At 32.1% G+C, this 23092-nt stretch overlaps 1 protein-coding gene across 2 annotated transcripts in view; it reads left to right on the plus strand.

Moving 5' to 3' along the window:
• Positions 1-23092, plus strand: part of LOC106463757 (Down syndrome cell adhesion molecule homolog) — an 88400-nt gene that overhangs the window by 34899 nt on the left and 30409 nt on the right. For both annotated transcript variants that reach the window (XM_022391773.1, XM_022391781.1), the window contains exons 2-6: positions 10180-10551; positions 13528-13689; positions 17370-17651; positions 20075-20194; positions 22275-22448. In XM_022391773.1, the coding sequence (XP_022247481.1) occupies positions 10180-10551; positions 13528-13689; positions 17370-17651; positions 20075-20194; positions 22275-22448 (1110 nt within the window). The remainder of the gene's footprint in view (positions 1-10179; positions 10552-13527; positions 13690-17369; positions 17652-20074; positions 20195-22274; positions 22449-23092) is intronic.

The following is a 23092-nucleotide window of genomic DNA, read 5'->3' on the forward strand; positions in this document are numbered from 1 at the left end:
TTTAAGCACAATTTATAGCAAATAAGAAATAAATATAACACGATGCTGCAATTTCTAAAAATAATGCCATCTTTTCGACTGATATCTTTACTTGAAATGAAATAAAAAAACATAGTAAAAATGAAGTAGAAACGAAATATTAAAGAGAAAATAATGTCACGAGAATCAGTTAAATCCTACAGAAACAAACAAAATCTTTATTTTACACTTCTAAAGTTCTAACAGTGAAAGGAAAAATCAGAAGTAAACACAAAAGTAGAGGTAATGAATTAGCTTTGTATCATTTATCTGCTTCTAGCTCGAAAAAAAAATTGAAAGGCATCCATACAAGTAAGTACGCTTTAAGTAAGAGTAATGATAAAAAGAAAGTCGTCATCAATAAGGGATGAGAATGATTATCAGATTACCATAGACAGGTGGGTACGTTTTAAGGTAGAAATGTCTAGAAGGTTACCTCATGTTAAATAATTATGTTTTGGAGTATAAAATCATTAGTACAAAAAGAAATCCCAAGTACATGTCTGTAGTATAAGGCAGAAAGAAGCAAATAGTCTCCAGAAATATAATAAGGAACACGAGAGCATAAGAGGTTGAGAGGTGTAGCATGAAACATTGTGTGTCTGTTTGTTTGATATTTATATAGTGATACACAACGGCTACCTTTGCTAGCAGTCCTAATTTTAGATTGATAGACTAGAGGGCAGTCAACAGAACCTACAGCACACTCTTGGGCTATTCTAATCCAATAGTGGGATTTGACCATCGTTCACTCGCCGCTCCAAAGTGTATACCACGATTTCGCGGCAAGGGAATGACAACTATAGACTCTCCAATTTACAGTGTGGAAGCTAACCATTAGGTCATGCCAGGCCTTCAAGGAATACTATAGCTTGTAGATGTTTTGTGATATCGGTAAATATTTCAACAGACAGAAAAGAAACGAATGGAAGCTAAAATAAGAGATGGAACAAAAATTATATTTAATTGAAATTATAACTGTCAACCTGAACCTTATGTGCACGTGGGGTAATTTTAAACTACTGACCAAAGAGAATGACATAAGTGCCCACCGTCAAAGGAGCTTTGTCTGGTTCTTTGAACAGAATAATGATATTGAGTGCCCTTTTTATAGCGTTCCCGCAGCTGAAAATGCGGAGCGCGTATAATGCCGTCACGTTTTAAATCCTAGACATTTCGATTTGCAGCTCTGCACGCTAACCACCAGACAACGTCCGGCCATTTATATCCTTCATAGTAAGAGCCTGTGTGACACTACTTACTCTATAAAACGCCAGTTAATATAGCGTGTTCACTGACAAAGTAAACATGATTACAAGATTGCAATATGATCAGAAGAGGATACCAAGTTTATCCAGTTTCGAATTAGAAAGACTCTTAACTGCACTTTTTCGTAATTTCTATTCACTATATCCATCTTAATGGATTCAACTGCAACCTTACACCCAAATATAACAAATCAGTAAAATCAGTTGCTTTATTTAGGCTCAGTAGTAAACTATATTTTATTATACAGGGCCACTAGTTACGGGGCACAAACCACGGAACTTCAGATCCACAGTTCGGCACGCTAACCACTGAGTCGCTCTCGGACAGTGTTACAGAGGCCAATATTCAAAATGTTAAAAAATATATATCATATAACCAATAGTATCATAAAGGGTCTGAGAAGTGACAAGCCAAGCTATCCAAAGCGCTGCTAGAACAAATATCTTAGCAGCCTGGCTCAACAGAATTGCGTTGTCGCTGTTGCCAACTTAACAGATAATTCTAATAAATTACTGAAGAGCAAATCACACAGTAAACAGTAAGAAACAGGTTACATATAGGCAATCCGAGATCTTATCGACCTGCTGTACAACCAAACCATTATCACATCCTCAACATTCCCAATTAAAACAGTGTCAGGATCATCTCTGATCACGAATTCCTTACTGACATCTAGTTCTCTCTATAAACGAGCCTAATTTCTGTCTTGATTATAATTATGATTGTCATCGCGATGGTGGAAACAGCCAAGGTGTAGCTTATCATCTCAAGTTCGAAGGTGGCTTCTCTCTGGGAACGTGCTAGGCTTCCTCGAGGCTTTCACTGGTGCAGTTAGACCTGATTACGATTTAACAGGCGATTAAAATTCTTCCCTTTTGTGCACGTACTGTCATTACCTTCTTTGAACAGGAAACCTGACAGGTCAGCAATATTTTTCTCACTGCTACCCTTATGAAATACATCCGAAACCACCTCTATGGTTGTATTTCATGTCTACCTCTAACACCAAACCCGCTAGGTCAGCTAGGAATAGCACTGATGGGTAATAATGAACATATCTCCAAATGCCATCTAAAGAGTTGTATAAAGTCTAATCTCGATGTTGTAATGCTGTGTTGGCCGCTAGAATTTGGATTTTGGTTTGAATTTCGCTCAAAGCCACATGAGGGCTATCTGCGCTAGCCGTCCCTAATTTAACAGTGAAAGACTAGAGGGAACTCTTAAACTACTCTTTTACCAACGACTAGTGGGATTCAAAGTCACATTATAACGCCCCACTGCTGAAAGGGCGTGCATGCTTGGTGGGACGGAGATTCGAACCCGCCACTCTCAGATTGCGAGTCAAGCGCCTTTAACGACTTGGCCATGCCGGCCCATGGCCGCTAGAGGTGGACATATTCGCTACTAAGATGAATACCAAAAAATTCTGAAAATTCTAATTTTTTTAACTTTTATGAACCACGTTGTTGTAAAGTATAGTACCGAAATATGAGTGACAACAGAACAAAACGCTTTCGCGGAATAATGAACGACATATGATTTGTGTATCTTTGGGTACACCATTCATCAAATTAAAAAAAAAACACCCTACCTGCTGTACCTAAAGCAGTTCATAATCTGTTCAGTATTGATATAAAACATGGTAAAACTCAAGTTTTGCTCAGAAACTCAGAACGTTTCTGCTTGATGAGCTCTGAATGTAGAAATTTATACATTAAGTGTAATATCAGGTTTTACAATTACCAAATAGCTCTTAGAAAAAATGCCCACCAGTGGCACAGCGGTGTGTCTGCGGACTTACAACGCTAGAATCCGGGTTTCGATACCCGTGGTGGGCAGTGCACAGATAGCCCATTGTGTAGCTTTGTGCTTAATTACAAACAAACCTCTTAGAAAAAACATATCTGCGTTATTTTATTTGCATGTTAATATTCACGTACTCGTTTTCAATGTAACTTGAGTATGTATTTTTATCGAATTTTTATAACATAAGAAATCAAAGAATACAATGTCTAAAATAAAACAAAACTCAAAGCATTGATATATCTTCTTACAATATACCTAAATCTCTTTTGAACTGAGACTATTTGAATTGGTTAGGTACCAAATTGACGCTTCTTTCTAATTTCACTTTAACATGATCCTACCTTTGAGAATAAATAGTTAAGTGACACTACATGAAAGCTGTCTTATATGTTATTATAAACCTAGTAATAAGGAAGAATGAATTTAGTGACGTGGCCTATCTCGCAGCAATGAGAATGCACCAAAAGCTCAGCATAGCATATTTAGTGCATATATAAAAAGTGGTAAGTTGGATCATTGTTAATTTTTTCTTTGTTTCACGGTCACTATATTCCTCTACGTTCTTTGTCTATTATGGATTAGTGTAAAAATACAAACTAAGAAGATTGGTGTATCACATATTTCGAAGAAATTAGTTCCATAGAAAGTGTAGGACGAGTGTATTTAGTGAAAAAGAAATTTATTTTATACACTGAACTACAAGTTTAATAAATACAGTTTAGCTACACAGTATAACCAACATTTGTCGCTAATTCACTCCTAGAGGATAAGAATCAAAGTTCAGAGTATTGAAATGGATATTTCCAGGTACTTATTATCGTACTTGCTTGAAGTTAACCGCCTACTTAGGTTATCGAGTTCGTAAGTCTTGTTTTGATTGTATAACGTCTTACGACACGTAAGGATGAAGTTAGGACTGTAAGTATTAGCTAAAATAGCGATAATGACGAAAGCACAATAAATATTGAGGATAATGGCACTTTATATGAACGATGTTCCAGGTCCCTTAGAATTACTTCCTTTATCGTCGATCGTACTCAACCTCATGCCACACAACGTAATGTACATTGAAAAATGTTTTGGGAAAGATAACAAGTTTCCACAGACCCTCCAAGATCACTTTTAAGTAAACTAAGAACACATAAGTTAGTTGGGACTACATCGGAGAACTTGGTAGATATGTGGTTGAATGGGATTGCTAGGATTCCAATTCCTTGTTTCCTCCTCCTTTCCTTCTCATAAAAACAACCATTGATCTCGAGTTTGCGGCTGCAAGAAGCTCTTGATCTTTTGTTCTGTGAATCTTCACTTCAAATATTTCTTTATTATATTGTTAACTATAATGGCAGATATGCACAGCTTCATTGCAATTGCTTTTTGGGGCAAAGGATTTTCTTTCACAACCATAGTTTTTCACTTTGCGGATGAGGGCGTTGTTCTGGATTGATTTACGCGGTGTGTTCCAGTAGCTCATTGCTGTCATAAACACGCTGCTACACGAATCTTTTTGTTTCGTTTTTTTTAGAAATATTTCATTATTTGTCTCTACATCATTTATTAATCTTGCTATAAGAATATCATTCCTCGGAAAGGATATGATATACATTATTCTTCAACCATATCTTGCCCCCCCCCCAGTGGCACAGCGGAATGTCTGAGGACTTACAACGTTAGAATCCGGGTTTCTATACTCGTGGTGGGCAGAGCATAGAGAGCCCATTGTGTAGCTTTTTGCTTTATTACAAACAAATTACAAAGTCTACCTGTAGTCGCACTGCACTGTAAAGTGGTCACAAGTTCACCATAAAACAAATATGTATACGAGTTGAATCTGTCGCCAGTGTCACCACGGTTTGCACCTTTAGCGACACGCTATTGCACTATAATACACAAATCATTCATATAAAATGTGATTAACCACATGTATCACTAAATAAATCAATTTTCGTTGTCTTTTCAGGTATTAACTAAAACGAAACAGACTTCATTTTACATTTGGCAATACGTAAGGAACAAACAAAGATTTAAAGTGTTATGTTTTTACAAGTATATATTTCTGAATTCCTAAAACACTGATCAACTATAATTATTATCTCATGATATAAATGGTAAATATACTTTGGTCATTTAAAAATCTCATGCATGTTTAGAAAAGGCAATGGTCTTATTTAAAGAAAAAATCCGAAGTATGTATTAACCGCTTAGTTGAAGTTTTAATCTATTTCATCATAGAACTCTGAACTCTAAGTCTATCTACAGCCTAGCTAAAGTATAATATCGGGAATTAACACAGATTCAATTTTCTTTCCTTTCATTTATATAACGCTAAAAATCAAGGTTCGAGCCCTGCGTCGAACATAGTGCAAATAGCTCATTATATAACTCTAAGCAAACAATTCCTCTAGTGATTTTGTCGACAACCTCAATTTTAATGTTCAGAATTAATAGTATTGTTCATTAAAAGCACCAAAAATTTTAGTTGCTACTACAGACACAGCAAAAAATATAACCAAACGTTATTGGTAGAGCGAGACGAGAATTAAAATTGGATGTTAACAAAAATTTAGACATTTTTTACTGATACAAAATGAATCAAGAACCTCTAGAAATTTACAACCAGATGTAATGCGGAAAATGGCATATCCCATTTTATTTTTCTTTAATAATGATTCTGGTTAAAGGAGGCCAAAGATAGAAGAGGTGAGATGAAAATAAAAACTACATTCATCAAATACTCTAGACGGAAATGGCGAAGACAGTTACGCTTGAGACTCGTTTCTGTAGAATGGCAAGCATCAAAAAGAGGCGTGATCATGGCTTGTTTCATTATCTCGATTAATGACCACTCTTTTATTCTACATTGCGATAAAAAAATCAATTCCCTTTTCATTTCCAGAAACAACCCGCTAATGTTTTCACGGATAAAACTATTTTCATAAAGAGTTTAAACCACTATAGGCAGATTATAGTCACGCACGTTCTGGATTAAACGGACGGAAGGGAACATTCCAGATCCGCAATTATAACAGAAATAGATGTTTGTTTTTTAATCACACACAGCTAACTAAACACCTATTCAGGTTGATTTACATCTGTGTATATAACGAAAGAAAGACAAATAGATAGATGGGCGGAATAATAAAGTTGATAGAGAATATAAAAAGCTTAATCTTTAGAGATAACAATTCGACAAAAAATTACAAATCGACACGATATTTTTATATCTCTACCTCTATGTCACTGTACCTCATAAATTAGTATTTAAAACTTCTATGAAAAAGAATACGGATAAATATTTTTAAGTAGTGTTACAACACATTTCGCTACAAATCAAAAACAAAGCAGATTTTTTTTATATAACTTACATATAAAAAAAATCCCCATACAGATAACATTCTTTTCCAAAGATACTCTGGGTGATAAGAAAAAGACGAACAGAATGTATACCTTTAATTTACAATTGTATCAGATGGACATAGTAATATACTATGGAAAAATTACGTTAAATAGCACCTAAATAGGCAGATACCTGTCAGGGGAATGACGTGTGTATACAAATATTGATCAGCTACAAGATGGCCATTTTCCATGTTTTTAAATTGAATTTGTTCTGATTTGTTATCCATTTACTGAAACATTTGTACGGTGTATTTAAGTTTCTAATCAAAGTTGTCTTTCTTTTCAATCAGATACAAGAAAGATAGTGATCAACTAACTATCTCTAACGATTTATTTTTCATATAACTTTGCGAAACTTCAGAATATCCTTCATGTTCCACGCTTGAAAACCTTCTAAGATTTCTTATGTTTAACGCGGCATGACATCAAGAGTTTGGTTAGCTTACTGAACCGTACGACAAACCCATTACTGAAAGCAGAAAAAACATTGCTATTGGAGAAGAAGAATTACCAAAACGAAGGCAAGCAATCCAAACTAAGGTATAGAAAGCTGTAGCAAGTCCAACCGGAAGTGCAGTATCATCACCGGAAATGAATCAGCTCAAGTATAATGAATACTCCAAATAAAGTAAAAGAGAGCGAAAAAGAAGACTATGTCACCAACAGGAAGGAAAGGGCTTATTTTCAACAAAAGTTATTTGTTCTAGTATTTATACTCTTTAGTGCTTTTGGTTAAGTAATAACCAAGACAAGCACTAAATCAAAACCTTAAGAACAATAAAATCTGAAGTGTAAAGATTTCTAATTGTCTTATGCATAAGAAACTGTTCCTGAAATGTGTAAACCTTTCTCTTCTAATATCTCTCTTCAGAGATGAATTTCGGAGTTTCGAAAGAAGCACTCTTGCTTATTATTTTAAAGAACAAACGAGGACTGTAGATTTTTTTATGATTCAAGTTTATTTAAAGAATAACAATTTTCTAGCTTAAGCTAGAAAAAGAAAAATTAACAAAATCTATTTGCATACTCCATTTTTTAAGTTCGGTTATAATGTAGATAATAACTGAATATTTTGTATTTATTTAATTTCTACATCTGGCATGACTGCTTTATCTGACTAGCCTACTATTCACAAGTCAAAACATCCTGAATTGATTGAGCCTTTTGAGGTGTTGCTGAGATTGGTTTCGTTCGTTTGAATTTTGCGCAAAACTACATGAAGGCTATCTGCGCTAGCTGTCCCTAATTTAGCAGTGAGCCACCCTACCCCAGTAGCACAAACAAACAAACGCATTTAGCAGTGAAAGACTAGAGGGAAGGCAGCTAGTCATCACCACCCACTACAAACTCTTGGGCTACTCTTTTACCAACGAATAGTGGGATTGACCGTCACATATAATACCCCCACGGCTGAAAGGGCGCGCATGTTTAGTGGGACGGGAATTCGAACTCACGACTCTCAGATTGCGAGTCGAGTGCCTTAACGACCTGGCCATGCCGGGCCCAGTTCCTTAGATAATGAAAGAAAATAGTGTTAATAGCAAGAGCTATACAACTGAGGATACAATGCATTATAATTATAGGTTTTTGTTTTCTTGCATTATGAACTTATAGATTTCAGTCAACTTATTAGAATTGGCTTATCTACTTTAAGCTACTGTTTAGTCCTAATCTATATTGCTAAGTTACTTTTGATCATAAGACTACTAATAATTCAACTTCAGTAATTTATTTGCACAAATTAGTAAACAACAATAAAACTAGTAATTTAGTGGATTTAACAAACTAACTGGCTCCTTGCTTTATGTGAAGAGAATATGCAAATAGATTTTGGCAAATTAAGCTTATTCTCTTTATGTCATTTACATGATTTAAAGCTTTCTTTTGTTTAAATGAAACTTCAACAGCTCCAGCCTACTTCTAAGAAGCCCCATAAATATATACTGAAACATGTTAGAATGGGGTACTACAATGATTCTATATAATTTTCATATAATCGGAGAACAAAAACTTATCTTCCTTAAACTCCAAAATAATCAAGAAGCTTACTGTCTACAGAAGTTCCAACATATCTGATTTTACTCGATAACAACAGAACCAAACATTTAGGAAGAATACATCTACGCGGAGTATCTAGGTGGGGAGCCCTTAGTGTCATTTATCTATTTGAATTAAAGTCAATGTTACTACTATAAGATATTTTAGTATTTAACGAGTAGTATAATGGTAGCAATAAAATATTTTATTCATTTGATATTAAACTGGGCAATATTCACACTAACGGATGGGAGCATTCGACTTTGTTATCTTTAGTCACAATTTCAAAACTGTTCTCTTAGAAATAGTTGTATTAAATCAATGTCTCAGACTAAAGATTTTTTTTCTTATAACTCAAACTTTTCTTTTTTACCCACATCTAATACTCACGTCTACTTAGCTCCTTCTTTTAAAACCAAAATTATCATCCACAGATCAGGCATGCCTGGCTCTACTTCAATAGAACATCTGCACTCGACAGACGTTAGGAGGAACATTGCAATCTGTATTTACTAATATATACAAATAAGAAATGGAAACTTAGGATGTTTAATACATACGTCAGCACACTTTCTTGGTATTTAAAGTTTCTAAAATCTCAGCGAGTAGGGAACAATAAGTTTTGTTTGTTTTAATCAATATTTGTAAATAAATGTACAGGGAGGAATAATAGGACTTAACTCCTTCAGATTATTAATATATTCTCACTCTTGCGGTGGATGTTGTTATTACGCGAGAATAAATGATTATGGTTTGCGATCTCAGAACTGTTTTATATAAAAACTGCCCCAAAACTCAACAAATATTTAATAGGTTTATTTTCTATTCAAATGAAATTTGCTTTAGTACATGGCATAAGATTTTAAAATCCAAACTAATGGTACTGAAAACTGTCAACAGTCCATGAATACTTGGGTATATTCTCCATCCAATGTTTGTAACAGACAATGAATCGAAATTATCAATTTGTTTTCTTGCAATAAAAAAAAAAGATCAACAAAATCTCGTTAATTAAGTTATTTACATGGAATGAGGCAAATAAAATTACTAAGAAACCCTAAAAATTCCATACATAATTATAATTTCTTTATAGGACATTCGTATAAACATAGTATAAATCGCAAAATGAATTGATTTTGCAATCTGCGGGTTCGAATCCCTTCACTTAACATGCTCGCCCTTTCATCCGTTGGGGGTGTAATAATATGATGGTCAATCCAACTTTTGGTAAAGAGTAGCCCAAAAGTTGGCGATGGTTGGTTTTGACTAGTCGCCCCCCCCCCAATCCGCTAGTATCTTTGTGCGAAATTTAACAGAAAAACTGTGGTCTAGCATGAGTATTTCTTAAAACATATAAAGGAAAAAGGTTATTTTTTCCAATAAATACGTTTTTCTATTCTAAGAAATATGTTTGTCAATAATAACAAGTTGTTGCTTATTCTCATCATACAATGCCCCGTTTCTGTTATGATTTACTTAAAATACAGCGACCAACCGTTACGGAAGCATGCATTGTATTGTATAGTGCACCGTTTCTAAAATACCTTATAAGAACTAGTAAAATGTAGTAATGTTAATAACTTATATTTGTGTTGATGTGTATCACTCTTACAAAATGTTTTACAAAACTTTTCTCAATAATTTGAACAGAATGTGGAGGACATCCTTGGAGTTCTGAAAATGTTCACTGCAAAAGGTTCACTCTTTATACGCATCTCCGGGATTCGCACAGACCAAATGGACCTATACACCCTTTAAATATCTCTAAAGTGATCAAAACAAGTACGAAACATAAATCGGCGTCACTTACGTGGAATAGAAATGAAGTTTCCGAACTGCTACATTTTCTTTGCATATTTCAAATAAAAGAGAGTGCAGAGATTCTCTATCCATTCCACCATTTGCTAAATAGATTCCGCCGTCAAGTCAAACAAGAAACGAAGACTGTTGTGAGTGGTCAAACCGCTGTCTTGATGTGTCCCTCTGGCGGACGGACTGTTGAAAGTATTGTATGGAGTAAAGGTGAAATATGACTTTCATAAGTTAACAAAAATATCTGGCTAGTTTAAAAACTTGTTAATCTAACGAATAAGACCCTAGTTTTAAGCTTGATATAGAATAAGATTTATCTTAATTTATGGTAGACTCAGGTAATTAAATCATCCAATGTTAACTCTGGAAAGCTCAATCAGTTAACAAGTGTTATGTAAATGTAGTTTCATGTATCGATAGTTAGTAAGTTTATAATACTTATGTTAATAATGGTAGGTTTAGCAACTTGATAAGTCTTACACTGATAAAGGTAAATTTAGTAAGTTACGCAACATTCTGCAAGTTTATTAAATTAATAAGCTTTAGCTCAAATGTTGTAGGCTTGATTAAATAATAAGACTAAGTTATTAGGCAAAACATTAGTAGTAATAAATTTAAATTTGATAAGTTTTATGTTGATAGCAGTAGGTTAGTATACCACATGCCATTAAGAATAGAGTTAGTTATTTAATAAACCTTAAATGCAAATAGTGTAAATATAAATCCTGACTATCGTTGTCAAAAGAATTTTACATCGAGAATTCTAGTATTAGTGTGTTAGTAAAAGCAAAAACAAGAAACATATCATAAACACCAAAAGAACTCACTTGACGTTTATTTTATCTTCTGATGTTTTGTCTTAAAATTTTGTGAGGACATAAATCATGTCATTCCTAAATTATTATCGCGATAATCATTTGTATTATTTCAGTAACGCCTTCATCTTTTGTCAAGAAAGTATGGAATAGGATACAATAAATAATAGATAAGGGAAAGAAATGCATCTTTTCTTTACATAAGCTGAAATACTTCACCGAAGAAAAGAAATTTAAAAATCACACTTAGTTAAGTATTTGTTCTGCATTTTTATTTCTAGTGCTGTCAAGATTTTATAACAAGTTTGGAAGAAACTTTGTTTTTAATTTAGGTTATTTTACATATAAGTAGGAAAAACCAGCTTAATAATCTCAATAATCTTGATCTTTCAAAATTCCCAACTACGACGTCTTTTGAAAAACCCCTTGTGGTCAGAATTCCAGAATTTGTTTGTTATAAATAAAAAAACATTTTTAAAATGTAAACATGATAGTGTTATAAAAGTTGCACTTTTAAAATAAAAACGTATTCCCATGTGTATACTTCCTCGTTAAATGCAGATTAAATTAAACAGAACTTGATGTTTTTAAACATAATGAAGTATAGCAAGAAGAATGTGTAGACTTAAAGACTTAAGGTATGACGTTTAGGAGCTAAAAAGTAAATGAAACGTGTGTTAGCAAATATCATCATAGAGTAAAATAAACCTGTAAACAACCTCATTTTCTTTAAGAAGTTTCTTTGTTTTTATTGAAAAATGTGTAAATCTTCCATCTTAATACACGAGCTTGCTTTTATAACGAGAAATGATAAGTAGAAAAATTTTATATTGTAATGCGAACGTGCGCATCATTACTTAATTTTTTAATAATATGTATGGCAATAATATTCTAAAATCCTAGACTTCGACGTTTCTTGGTTTACTTGTATCTCCTTTATAAAAATGTTTATCTCGGTTAAAGAAACTAACCCATAATAACATAATATATGATATGGTGATTAGAAATAATATTATGAAACTTCTGAGTTGAAAAGATAAATAAATAAAATATAATACTAAGAGCAATGTGCTATACTGTTTTGAGGAACTAAAATAATAGCCCTGGAAAAATAATATGGTAATAAGAAAGGCAAACACAAAAATGCAGTTTTATACTATAGCGGCAACAGTTTCCATACTGATGTAACGGTTTGTATCGTTGGGTGTATTCTTTTTCATTATTAACTAAAAATAATGCAAAGCCAGTCCACCTAACGATAGTGTAAGCGATTTATTTCTTTGACTGAGACGTAGAAATTCTACAAGCTGTGTTTCTTGATAGGCCTGACTCACAAATAAAACTTAGAAGTCACTTGTCAAATTTCTTCTCTTATCTATGACACAACTCAAAACTGGCTGACTAAATGCACAGTTACAGTTTCACTAACAAATTAATCACACTCTGATTGGCTGATTTATTGATCAGATCTCTGGCACTTTAACTGACTCAGTCGATTCTTTATATATATCATAATATTTGTCTTTACCCAAATCTAACGAAACTTCGAGACGTCGCATCAAATCTAGACACTATGCCAAGACTCCCTCTATCAAACAATATAAAATGTCCAAATTAAAATATTAAAAACATAACCTACAGCAATATATATTTTTTCATATATAAAAAAACAAGTAACTGCTTATGTTATCACTGAAATAAAATATTACTCTTTATAAAACAATTCGAAATGAAGAAATTTAGAAGGTGTAAATTATTATAACAAAATTTTAATGTAAAATAGTATATTCTGTAAGAGATGGTCATATAGATATATGTCTGCATAGATGCATGAACTCATTTTGGAACTAATATCTAGAATACTGACATATTCATGCTAAAAACAAATCTCCAAAGCTGAACTAGATTTACACAGAAGCGATTATCGTATCTCAATCAATAATAACAGAGCATAGAACACAATTTCCATAATAATAGCATTGGCCGACCCTTTGAATTCAATTTGTATAGATAAGTTTAAATCGACTGACGTGGTGCTTTCTAGATACAAACAAGTAAAGCCACATATAGTATTCTGTTCTAATTTATAAAACTTATTCTTCTTGCATATTAAATTACCACTAACCTATAACATTTTAAGTATTGGTTAGTCATAACCCGAACATGAAACCTAACTTATTTAAGTCATATCAGATACCATATTACTCTTTCTCGTTTATTGTAATTTATTTTTCGTATGTATCATCTTACAAAACAAATGTTCGCCTCAAAATAAACACACACTATGTTTTTTAACATAATAATACATGGTGTTAGAATATTTTTGTGTTTTGAACAAAAATGTATTTGAACTTTATGTTTACCATTTCAGACGGTCTTACCTTGCCTGTTAACCCTAGACAAAGTATTATGTCAAATGGAAGTTTGTCTATACAGAAGGTAACACAAAGTAGTGACGGAGGAGAATACAATTGTCGTTACCATGACGATCGGCATAGATCAAAGAATTATGTAGTTATTCTCCGAGTTGCAGGTAAATCAGATTATGCAGTAAACTACTTCTTTCTTTATTTTTATTAGAGAATACGAAATGCGGATCACGTTCTGCACATAGCTAACTGTACAAAGTAGTGTGTAATTCTATGCTTGTATAATAAGAAAACAGAAGAAGAAACTAGATGTAAAAAAAAACCTGGCACGTGAAAATAAAATACTATAATTTCTCTAAAAATAAATTATTGAAAATAAAAGCAACTAACTTTTTGAATCCTAAAACTACATTTTCGAGACTTTTTAAATCTCTTGTTTTTCTTTTTTTTTTACTTCTAAAGAAAATTTGCTATACTCACTTACCATTTGTTCAAGAAATACCTTTAAAGTTTTCGCGTTGTGTCAAGATAAGGTTAATAAGATCGCCTATAACGTTGTCCGCAAAATGTTTTCCCAAATAACTGTCACAGATGCGAAAACTATCTTATTTCTTTATTTATTCTATCATAATAGATAGTGCAACATTCGTTTTTTTATAAACGATTACTAAAATAATTTATTGGTATTATTGCAACAATGATTACATTAAAAGGACGCCTTTAAATCATTTAACTTTTAGTATTATTGCAACAATGATTACATTAAAAGGACGACTTTAAATCATTTAACTTTTAGTATTATTGCAACAATGATTACATTAAAAGGACGACTTTAAATCATTTAACTTTTAGTATTATTGCAACAATGATTACATTAAAAGGACGACTTTAAATAATTTAACTTTTAGTACTATTGCAACAATGATTACATTAAAAGGACCACTCTAAATCATTTAACTTTTAGTATTATTGCAACAATGATTATATTAAAAGGACCACTTTAAATCATTTAACTTTTAATATTATTGCAACAACGATTATATTAAAAGGACGACTTTAAATCATTTAACTTTTAATATTATTGCAACAATGATTATATTAAAAGGACGACTTTAAATCATTTAACTTTTAGTATTATTGCAACAACGATTATATTAAAAGGACCACTTTAAATCATTTAACTTTTAATATTATTGCAACAACGATTATATTAAAAGGACGACTTTAAATCATTTAACTTTTAATATTATTGCAACAACGATTATATTAAAAGGACCACTTTAAATCATTTAACTTTTAGTATTATTGCAACAATGATTATATTAAAAGGACCACTTTAAATCATTTAACTTTTAGTATTATTGCAACAATGATTACATTAAAAGGACGACTTTAAATCATTTAACTTTTAGTATTATTGCAACTATGATTACATTAAAAGGACGACTTTAAATCATTTAACTTTTAGTATTATTGCAACAATGATTACATTAAAAGGACTACTTTAAATCATATAACTTTTAGTATTATTCAAGGATCACATAAATCGTGAGAGACAGTTTCTTGCCTTTACATTTCTTTGGTGAGAATGCGAGTATTCCAACACACATTTATAATAGCGAACTTCTTAGTCACAGACATTTTCACTAAATAAAACACTTGTTTACACAAATATTTGGGAGAAGTGGAAATAATTTTAACAGATTTTGTAACAAAATATTAATCATCTTTAATAGATATATTTGTTAAACATCACTTTGTGATAAAAATGTACTATTTAGGCAAAGTTTATGAACGGATCATCAAAGCTTATTGTTAATAAGGCTTAATTAACTGGATCACATACATTTGAGCTGTTCTATTGTAAACTTTAACAAGAAATACAGCGTGTTTTATTCAGAATGTTTTTTAGAGTAGATACCTGAGAAAATTGAACGAGCTGCGAAGGATATCTAACTCATATATTTTTAATTTAAACCACCCTGAACTTCATTTTATGTTCCCCCTTAGGATAATAAAAAACTTCAAAAATAAACCCAAACACTTTTTGATCCAACGGATGGTTCGATTTACCCCCATGCAACTGATAGAAAACGTACTCACAGAAGTATGAAAGATGTTTTTCCTAGCACTGGATAAATTTTTTTTTCGTCAACTAAGGACTGCAGCTTCGAGCTCTCATCAGACTAACTAGATTGATTTCCCAAATCTAGCAAACATACTTGTTTGTTTTTTATCGCAAACCAAGGTAATGGGCTGTATGCGCTCTGTGCACTGCAATGAATCAAACCCTGAATTTTAGTTTTAAAAGTCCGTAAACTTACAGTTTACCCAGCGATTGGCTAGCTCGCAGAAATCTAATGCTCAATTAGATTATACGTTCTATCATCGATCTAGCTGGGCTGATGAGAGCTGAAATAGCCCAAAACTGCAGTCGTCAGCTGATTGACATATTATCGGATATGAGCAAGCATGTTTCACATTTTTATGAGACAATTGCTTATTGTATTATTTGCATGGTAATAAATTAAACTACTCGTCTGATTTCAATATATATATTTTTCATTTGCACCACCAAAGGAGATTTTGGCAAGCATTTTTTCCTAAAACATAATTCGTTTTGTTTATTTCCCTTTTATTTTCCTGATCTCTAATTAGAGAATTTTCCGTTATAGATGTTTCTTACACTGTATTTGAATAGAAATAATGAATCGTAATTTGATTTTCATATATGAATAAATGCAAGATCCACTAGTATGACATAAGGGTTATGGTGATTGAATGAAGGAAAATCTAAGATTTGTAAATTACCAAGACGTCTAGATATAAAGTTACTAAACTTTATTCTGTAACTGATGAATTATTAAGTAAGGTCACAACCTAAAGAAACAAAAATTTGAAGTTAAAGGCTGTTTTTTTTTATTTTTCGTTGATTTCATAAGAAATTTATTTTGTTTTCTCCAAAGATACGATTATTATTTTTACATGTTCAGCAGTTTTGTTGAAATTGCTACTTTGTAGCTGTTGTTGTTGTTGTTTTCTTAGTGCAAAGCTACATAGTAGGCTATCTGTATACTGTTTACCGCAGAGAATCGAACACCGGATTTTAACTTTGTAAGTCTGTAAACCTACCGCTCACACACCGGGGACGCCACTTTGTATAGTGCAGTGATAGATAAAAAGAAAAAGAGAACATAGAAGGTAGAAGGGTATGTGTGTGTGTGTGTGCATGTATAGCAACAAATAAGGACAAACAGAAGAAAATGTAAATAGATGACATCAACATTACTTTCATATTTTCCAAATAAGTTACAGTTTTCGTCCCCCAGTGGGACAGTGGTAAGCCTACGGACTTACAACCAAACCTACATCGTTAAAATCCGGGATTTGATTCACCACAGTGGACAAAGTCAATAGCCCAGTGTGGCTTTCCTTTAAAACAAACAAAGGAATTACAGATTTTTAATGTACCAGACACTTCTTTGTTAAAATTACGATATTTGATGTATGTATGTTAAAATATTGCTAAATTAAACACTTCTCTTCACGTTGTTTTCGCGGTTTCTAAGAATTTTTTTTTTAAAGTGACTGAATTCTCAACGACTCGTTTCATCCATCAGACTTCAAGAACATCTGTACCACTATTTGCTGTTATTACTTTGTTCAATCTTTATTGTATACTCTACACATCTGAAAACTATTCTTACAATAAACGCTTGTAATAAAGAAAAGATTTTGAAACTCGTCTAACCTTCATTTTAAAGCTCACAAACTATTTTCGACACGTCAGTCACTGCAGCATTAAATCAGTTTTTTTATTTTTTTGTTGTTGTTTTCTTTTCAGAACCACCGGCAGTTTCTCCTTTCCAGTTTCCTTCAGACGTTGTATTAGGGATGCGAGTGAGAGTTATGTGTTCCGTGATTCGTGGAGACCCGCCATTTCATTTCACTTGGTTGAAAGATGGGTCTATTCTCTCTGCCAGCGACGGTCTGAGTGTGCAATATTTCCAAGATTATAGTATTCTTTCAACAGGAAATTTAGTGTCGAAGAACTCTGGCAACTACACCTGTAGCGTCAACAACGGAGCAGGGTCTGCAAGCCATAGCGCCCACTTGACAGTAAATGGTAAGAATTCAATTTAGAAAATTGTCATACTTAAAAATTGGAAGCTCTGTGAATAGCTTCAGTTTTTTTAGTGCAATGAGGTGACGTACAACTATTATCAAGCTAGTGTAAAACTAAAATAACGTTCTCTTCGTTCACGTTTTTAAGCGAACATATCTATAATTCATTCTATTGATTCCAAACTTTCATACAAAACAGCTATAAATAATCATTAATTTAAAAAAAAATCACCTTTTTACATGCAAACATTATGTCACGAAAGTTGAACTCCTTTTTATACTGATTTTGCAAGAATCAAAAACTAGTTTAACTGTCCAAAGTTCGGAAGTTCATTATCCTATAATTTATTCAGTGACTCTTTCAGTTGTTAATGGAGCAGAGTTGTAATCCAGAATAGTGTATTAGTGAATTAAAGTTATGTGTTACATTACATGACAAGTGTTCATATTGCACAGCATATCGGTAGAATACACAAGTTCAGATTTTAAAATAATATGCAAATCTCTTTTCGTGATGCAAACAAAGGCTTATTAATGACATTGTTCAACTTTTCAGATATAAATGCAAATTAAGAAACGTTATTCAAAATTATATATCCGTATTTTGTATGTATGATGTTCAATATTCGAAATATAGCTTAAATCATGCAAATGTTCTTTTTTATCTTTGTGAATGTCGTTTAGTTTAGATTGAAGTTTAGAATAGATCGTTAAAATGTTAATTCACCGTAGTAAATATATATATATATAGTTAATATACAAAATGCTAAAAAAAATCATTCTTTCAAGTTCAAACCGGTATTATACACTTAATTGTTTGGCTTTTACTAACGAAGATGTGAAATTTTAAGTTAACCTACTTATGTACTAACACTCCGTAATCGTACAAATGAAATCGACATGAATCAATAGTTCCTGCCCCAAGAAACGTTTGATTTAAATACATTTATAGTACATGATTTCGTTTTAACAAGTATCAATATCTTTATGAGGTGTCAAGAATAGCCAATTTATCAGTATTATTATTTTCATTAAATGCTACCTCCACAGATATCAAAACTCAAAAGTCCTAATAATGTCTGTTTCGAATGGTCAATTTCTTCCGTTTTTACCAAATAGCCAGATATTATTTTTGTTTTGCCAATCATTACCCTTTGTATGCATCCAGTTGAAGTGAAAAATACGTGCGTTACTGTTCCATTAGTAGTTTTATAAATATTGGGAAAGCGCTTTTTATTAATCATTTAAAGGCTAAATATGTGTAAAATCTTAAATCGCGGTTTGTATTTTACCTATTATGTTTTCCGTATTCCTGTTTACCGAAAAAGAAAAGAAAGTTTTTAGTCTGTAACAGAGTATAAAATCAATCGTGCTAAATGAAAAACAAAATAATTTAAGTCCTTATTTGCCAATATAGGCCCGGCATGGCCAGGTGGTTAGGGCGCTCGACTCGCAATCTGAGGGTCGCGGGTTCGAATCCCCGTCCCTTTCAGCCGTGAGGGCGTTATAATGTGACGGTCAATCCCACTATGCATTGGTAAACGAGTAGCCCAAGAGCTGGCGGTGGGTGGTGATTACTAGCTGCCTTCCCTCTAGTCTTACACTGCTAAATTAGGGACGGCTAGCGCAGATAGCCCTCGTGTAGCTTTGCGCGAAATTCAAAAATCAAACAAACAATTTGCCAATATTTTCTGTACAAATTAGTATTCTTAATAGATTCATAACAGCACAAACGAAGTTATTACTAATTATCATCGCAGTCAAGTACAAAACTCGAAATGGCTTTGAGTGGCTATTTCACTGAAGGATACGAGCGTTGCTAACACATCTTTCATCATTTTCTATCATTTCTATTTACGTTGCGTAGAACAATCATCACATATTAAAACAGTCTTTCTGCTCATTATTTGTGATTTGTGCTTATTTTAAGTATATTAAATATCTAGGAAAGCTAATATAAACGTATACCCTCTCACGTGTTAATTAGATTTTCCTTTATATAAGCTAATTTAAGCAGGTTAGTTTGTGAAATGCATCATATACAACATTAATTTTCAAAACATCACTGATCAATGGAACCGGGACTTCAGCATATGGTCTGCTAATATCACATTAACTTCATCAGTATGCAAGCTAATGAGCTTTGGGTATTAACATTAATTGGTTCATCTGTATTTTCGACTCTAGTGAAAGCGCGCTTAGATTACCTTTTAATAAGGTAGTAAACTTGCAAAATTGCGTGGAAATATGAAAATATAAAAAACATTAGGTTTCAATTTTGAAGTAGAATTGTATATAATGTTATAATTATTTGCTAGAAATGATATCTTAATCATTTTATTTAGTAATTGTTTTAACTTGAATTATTGATATGTGTGTATATATTGAGCAATCCTAGTCTGAGATGTTGGATTCTGTTTATAGCTCCTCCAAGCTGGATCTTGGAGCCGCAGAATTCTGAAGTTATCTTAGAAGGATCAGTCAGAATTGACTGCAGTGCTGATGGTCTACCTGCACCTATAATAACATGGAGGAAAGCTACAAGTAAGCAAGTCATTCTTACTGTGTTATATTCTGTTCATTATTCTATAACATTATGTTTGATTCATGCCAGAAAATAATGTTATTGTTACACTCATTTTTACTTTACTTTTCTCAACTTTATTTTATTAATGACAATAATATCTTAAACAATGACAATCTTGAATTAGAAACGCGATAACAATGCAAGGAATCGAAGTTGTTCATGTAAGACTTGGAGATAATAATGATAACCAATAATAAAAAAAAACCACTATATTATTTTTATGAGGATAAACCAAGAACATGATGCATTTCAATATAAATTCTCTAGGTTTATACCCTGATTAATTTACTTGTAAATTAAATTTATTAACCAGTAAAATTTCATTATTCCAGCTTAATCATTCCTGCATTGTTATTCAATATTCTACTGAAATTAAAAACCAGGCTTTTTCACGGAAATTTACTTATTATCCTGCTTCTCAACGCATATTTTTAGTTCTAACTCAACTAAAATATTACCCTGATTTTCAACACATATTCTAGTTCTAATTCAATTAAAATATTACTCTGATTTTCAACACATATTCTAGTTCTAACTCAACTAAAATATTACTCTGATTTTCAACACATATTCTAGTTCTAACTCAACTAAAATACTACCGTGATTTTCAGCACATACTATATTTCTAACTTCTAAATAAACTAAAATATTCTCCTTCTTTTAACACATATTATATTTCTAAATAAATTAAAATATTATCCTGCTTCTCAACACATATCCTAGTTCAAACTCAAGTAAAATACTACCCTGCTTCTCAACACATATCCTAGTTCTAACTCAAGTAAAATACTGTCTTGCTTCTCAACACATATTCTAGTCTTATCTCAACTAAAATACTATTTTGCATCTCAATACATATTCTAGTTCTAACCTAACTAAAATACTACCGTGATTTTCAACACATACTATGTATTTCTAATTTAACTGAAATACTACACAAATTCTTAATAGATATCCTACCTCAAACTCAACTAAAGAGAATCAACTGCTTCATATTAAAATATACATAAATGACAGGTATTTTAATGAAATTAGTGAAATATTTTGGGCAGAAAAGTTTCATCTCTTCTGATCAGTTATTTGAATTAGTAACATTAATTTAAACTTGCAGCCTCAATATGTGATAACTGTAGTTATTTATGTTCTGCTTGCTTCAAGATCTTAATTTATATTATTTATTCTAATGACACAAGATCCTTTGTTAATGTACATGTTGCATCTTGTCTTGACTCAATCATGTTTACAGAAATATAATTAGCAATATAATGAAATGATGTAACGAATTTCTTTGCCAATTGTATTATTCACATTTAGTATCATTAGTATTCCAACTTACTATTTTCTCGTTCATAATGTTAAAGTTTGGCCGGAAGTTTCTTCTAAATAGATGATTTTCATATTTAATGTATATATATATGTGTCATTTATTAAACTTATGAATGATTGATTGTTTACTTCATACAATTTCTTTTATCTCGTGTTTAAAATAAGAAGGTGTAATATAACATTTTGAATCATTTATTTCAAATGGCTTTGTAATGCGTTTAAACTTTACTGTGAACCTTGTGTAATATATATATATAACAAGCGTAACAAAAAATATTTAATTAAAAATTGTGGATAGAAATCAATAATGATGCTTCTCTTTTTCTAAGTGTCCAATCTCTGTTTTTTATGTCTACCAGTGTGTCAGCAATAAGTTTCCGGACTCACAATGCTAAATCTTGGGTTCGATTCCCCGTATTGGAATAGTGCAGATAGCCCATTGTTTAGCTTTGTAGTAAAACAAACAATCTATTTCTGAAAGTATTTGATTCTAAATATAATACACTAAGGCAACATTGCAGTTTTGTTTAACAAAATACTAATAACAAACGCTTGTGTAGAACAATTACCACACCAACAAAGGTGTCACTTATATTTTTCCTTTTGCATCTTTAGATTTTCCTGCTTAAACATAACTCAGAAATTTTAATCTCGTATGTATAAATTTTCTGTTTTTTCTTTATCTTTTGCTAATTTGTTTCTTTTCTTTAGATGATGAACCTGCAGATTATACACCTGTCTACAACAATCACAAACACACTGTGTATCCAAATGGCTCTCTCTTCATTCATTCAGCTAGCAAAGATGAAGAAGGTTATTACCTATGTGAAGCCAGAAATGGTTATGGCGCAAACCTAAACAAATTAACCAACCTTACTGTACATCGTAAGTGTATCTAATTAAGTGGCCTAAAATGTAAACACTACGAAACTGAGTAATGTGTTTTTACGATATTCATTTCTTTTCTATTTCAGCTTTGTTTAATTATTCGTCAACCTTGGTTTTTAATCCAAGTTTTTGTATCTAGCTTATTTTGTCCAGCATTACTTTATTCGCTTGATGGCAGATAGATACATTTCTGTGAAGAAAAAATGAAGACGCTTAAAATGTATTAGTACTTAGATTTTTTTTTAAGATATAGATATTTTCAAATTTGTCTTCTACATTCAACCAAACTGAACTGTAAAACAACTTTAGCAATCTTTTAATAATCTTATTCTAGATGGGTTTTTACAACCTGATTAACTCTTATTCTTTAGAATCTGTACAACACCACAATATATTCCCCCAGTTTAACTTGTAGGTGTGCTATAAGAGTGACAGCAGATACCTTAGCGTGGATGAAAATTATCCTGCAGTTCAAAATTAAAGACAGTGGCAGATCTCCTTATTAGATTAGCCATAAATGCAAAAATACAAATACAAGTAAGTAACCGTCTAACGAAAGGAAGGAAGCTAAAATATTCGATGACGAGGAACCCACTTTGAGACTAATAATGGCTGGAGACGGCTTAAATGGGTAATGAAGA

Source organism: Limulus polyphemus, unplaced genomic scaffold (genome assembly GCF_000517525.1).
Source record: "Limulus polyphemus unplaced genomic scaffold, Limulus_polyphemus-2.1.2 Scaffold55, whole genome shotgun sequence".
NCBI lineage: Eukaryota > Metazoa > Arthropoda > Merostomata > Xiphosura > Limulidae > Limulus > Limulus polyphemus.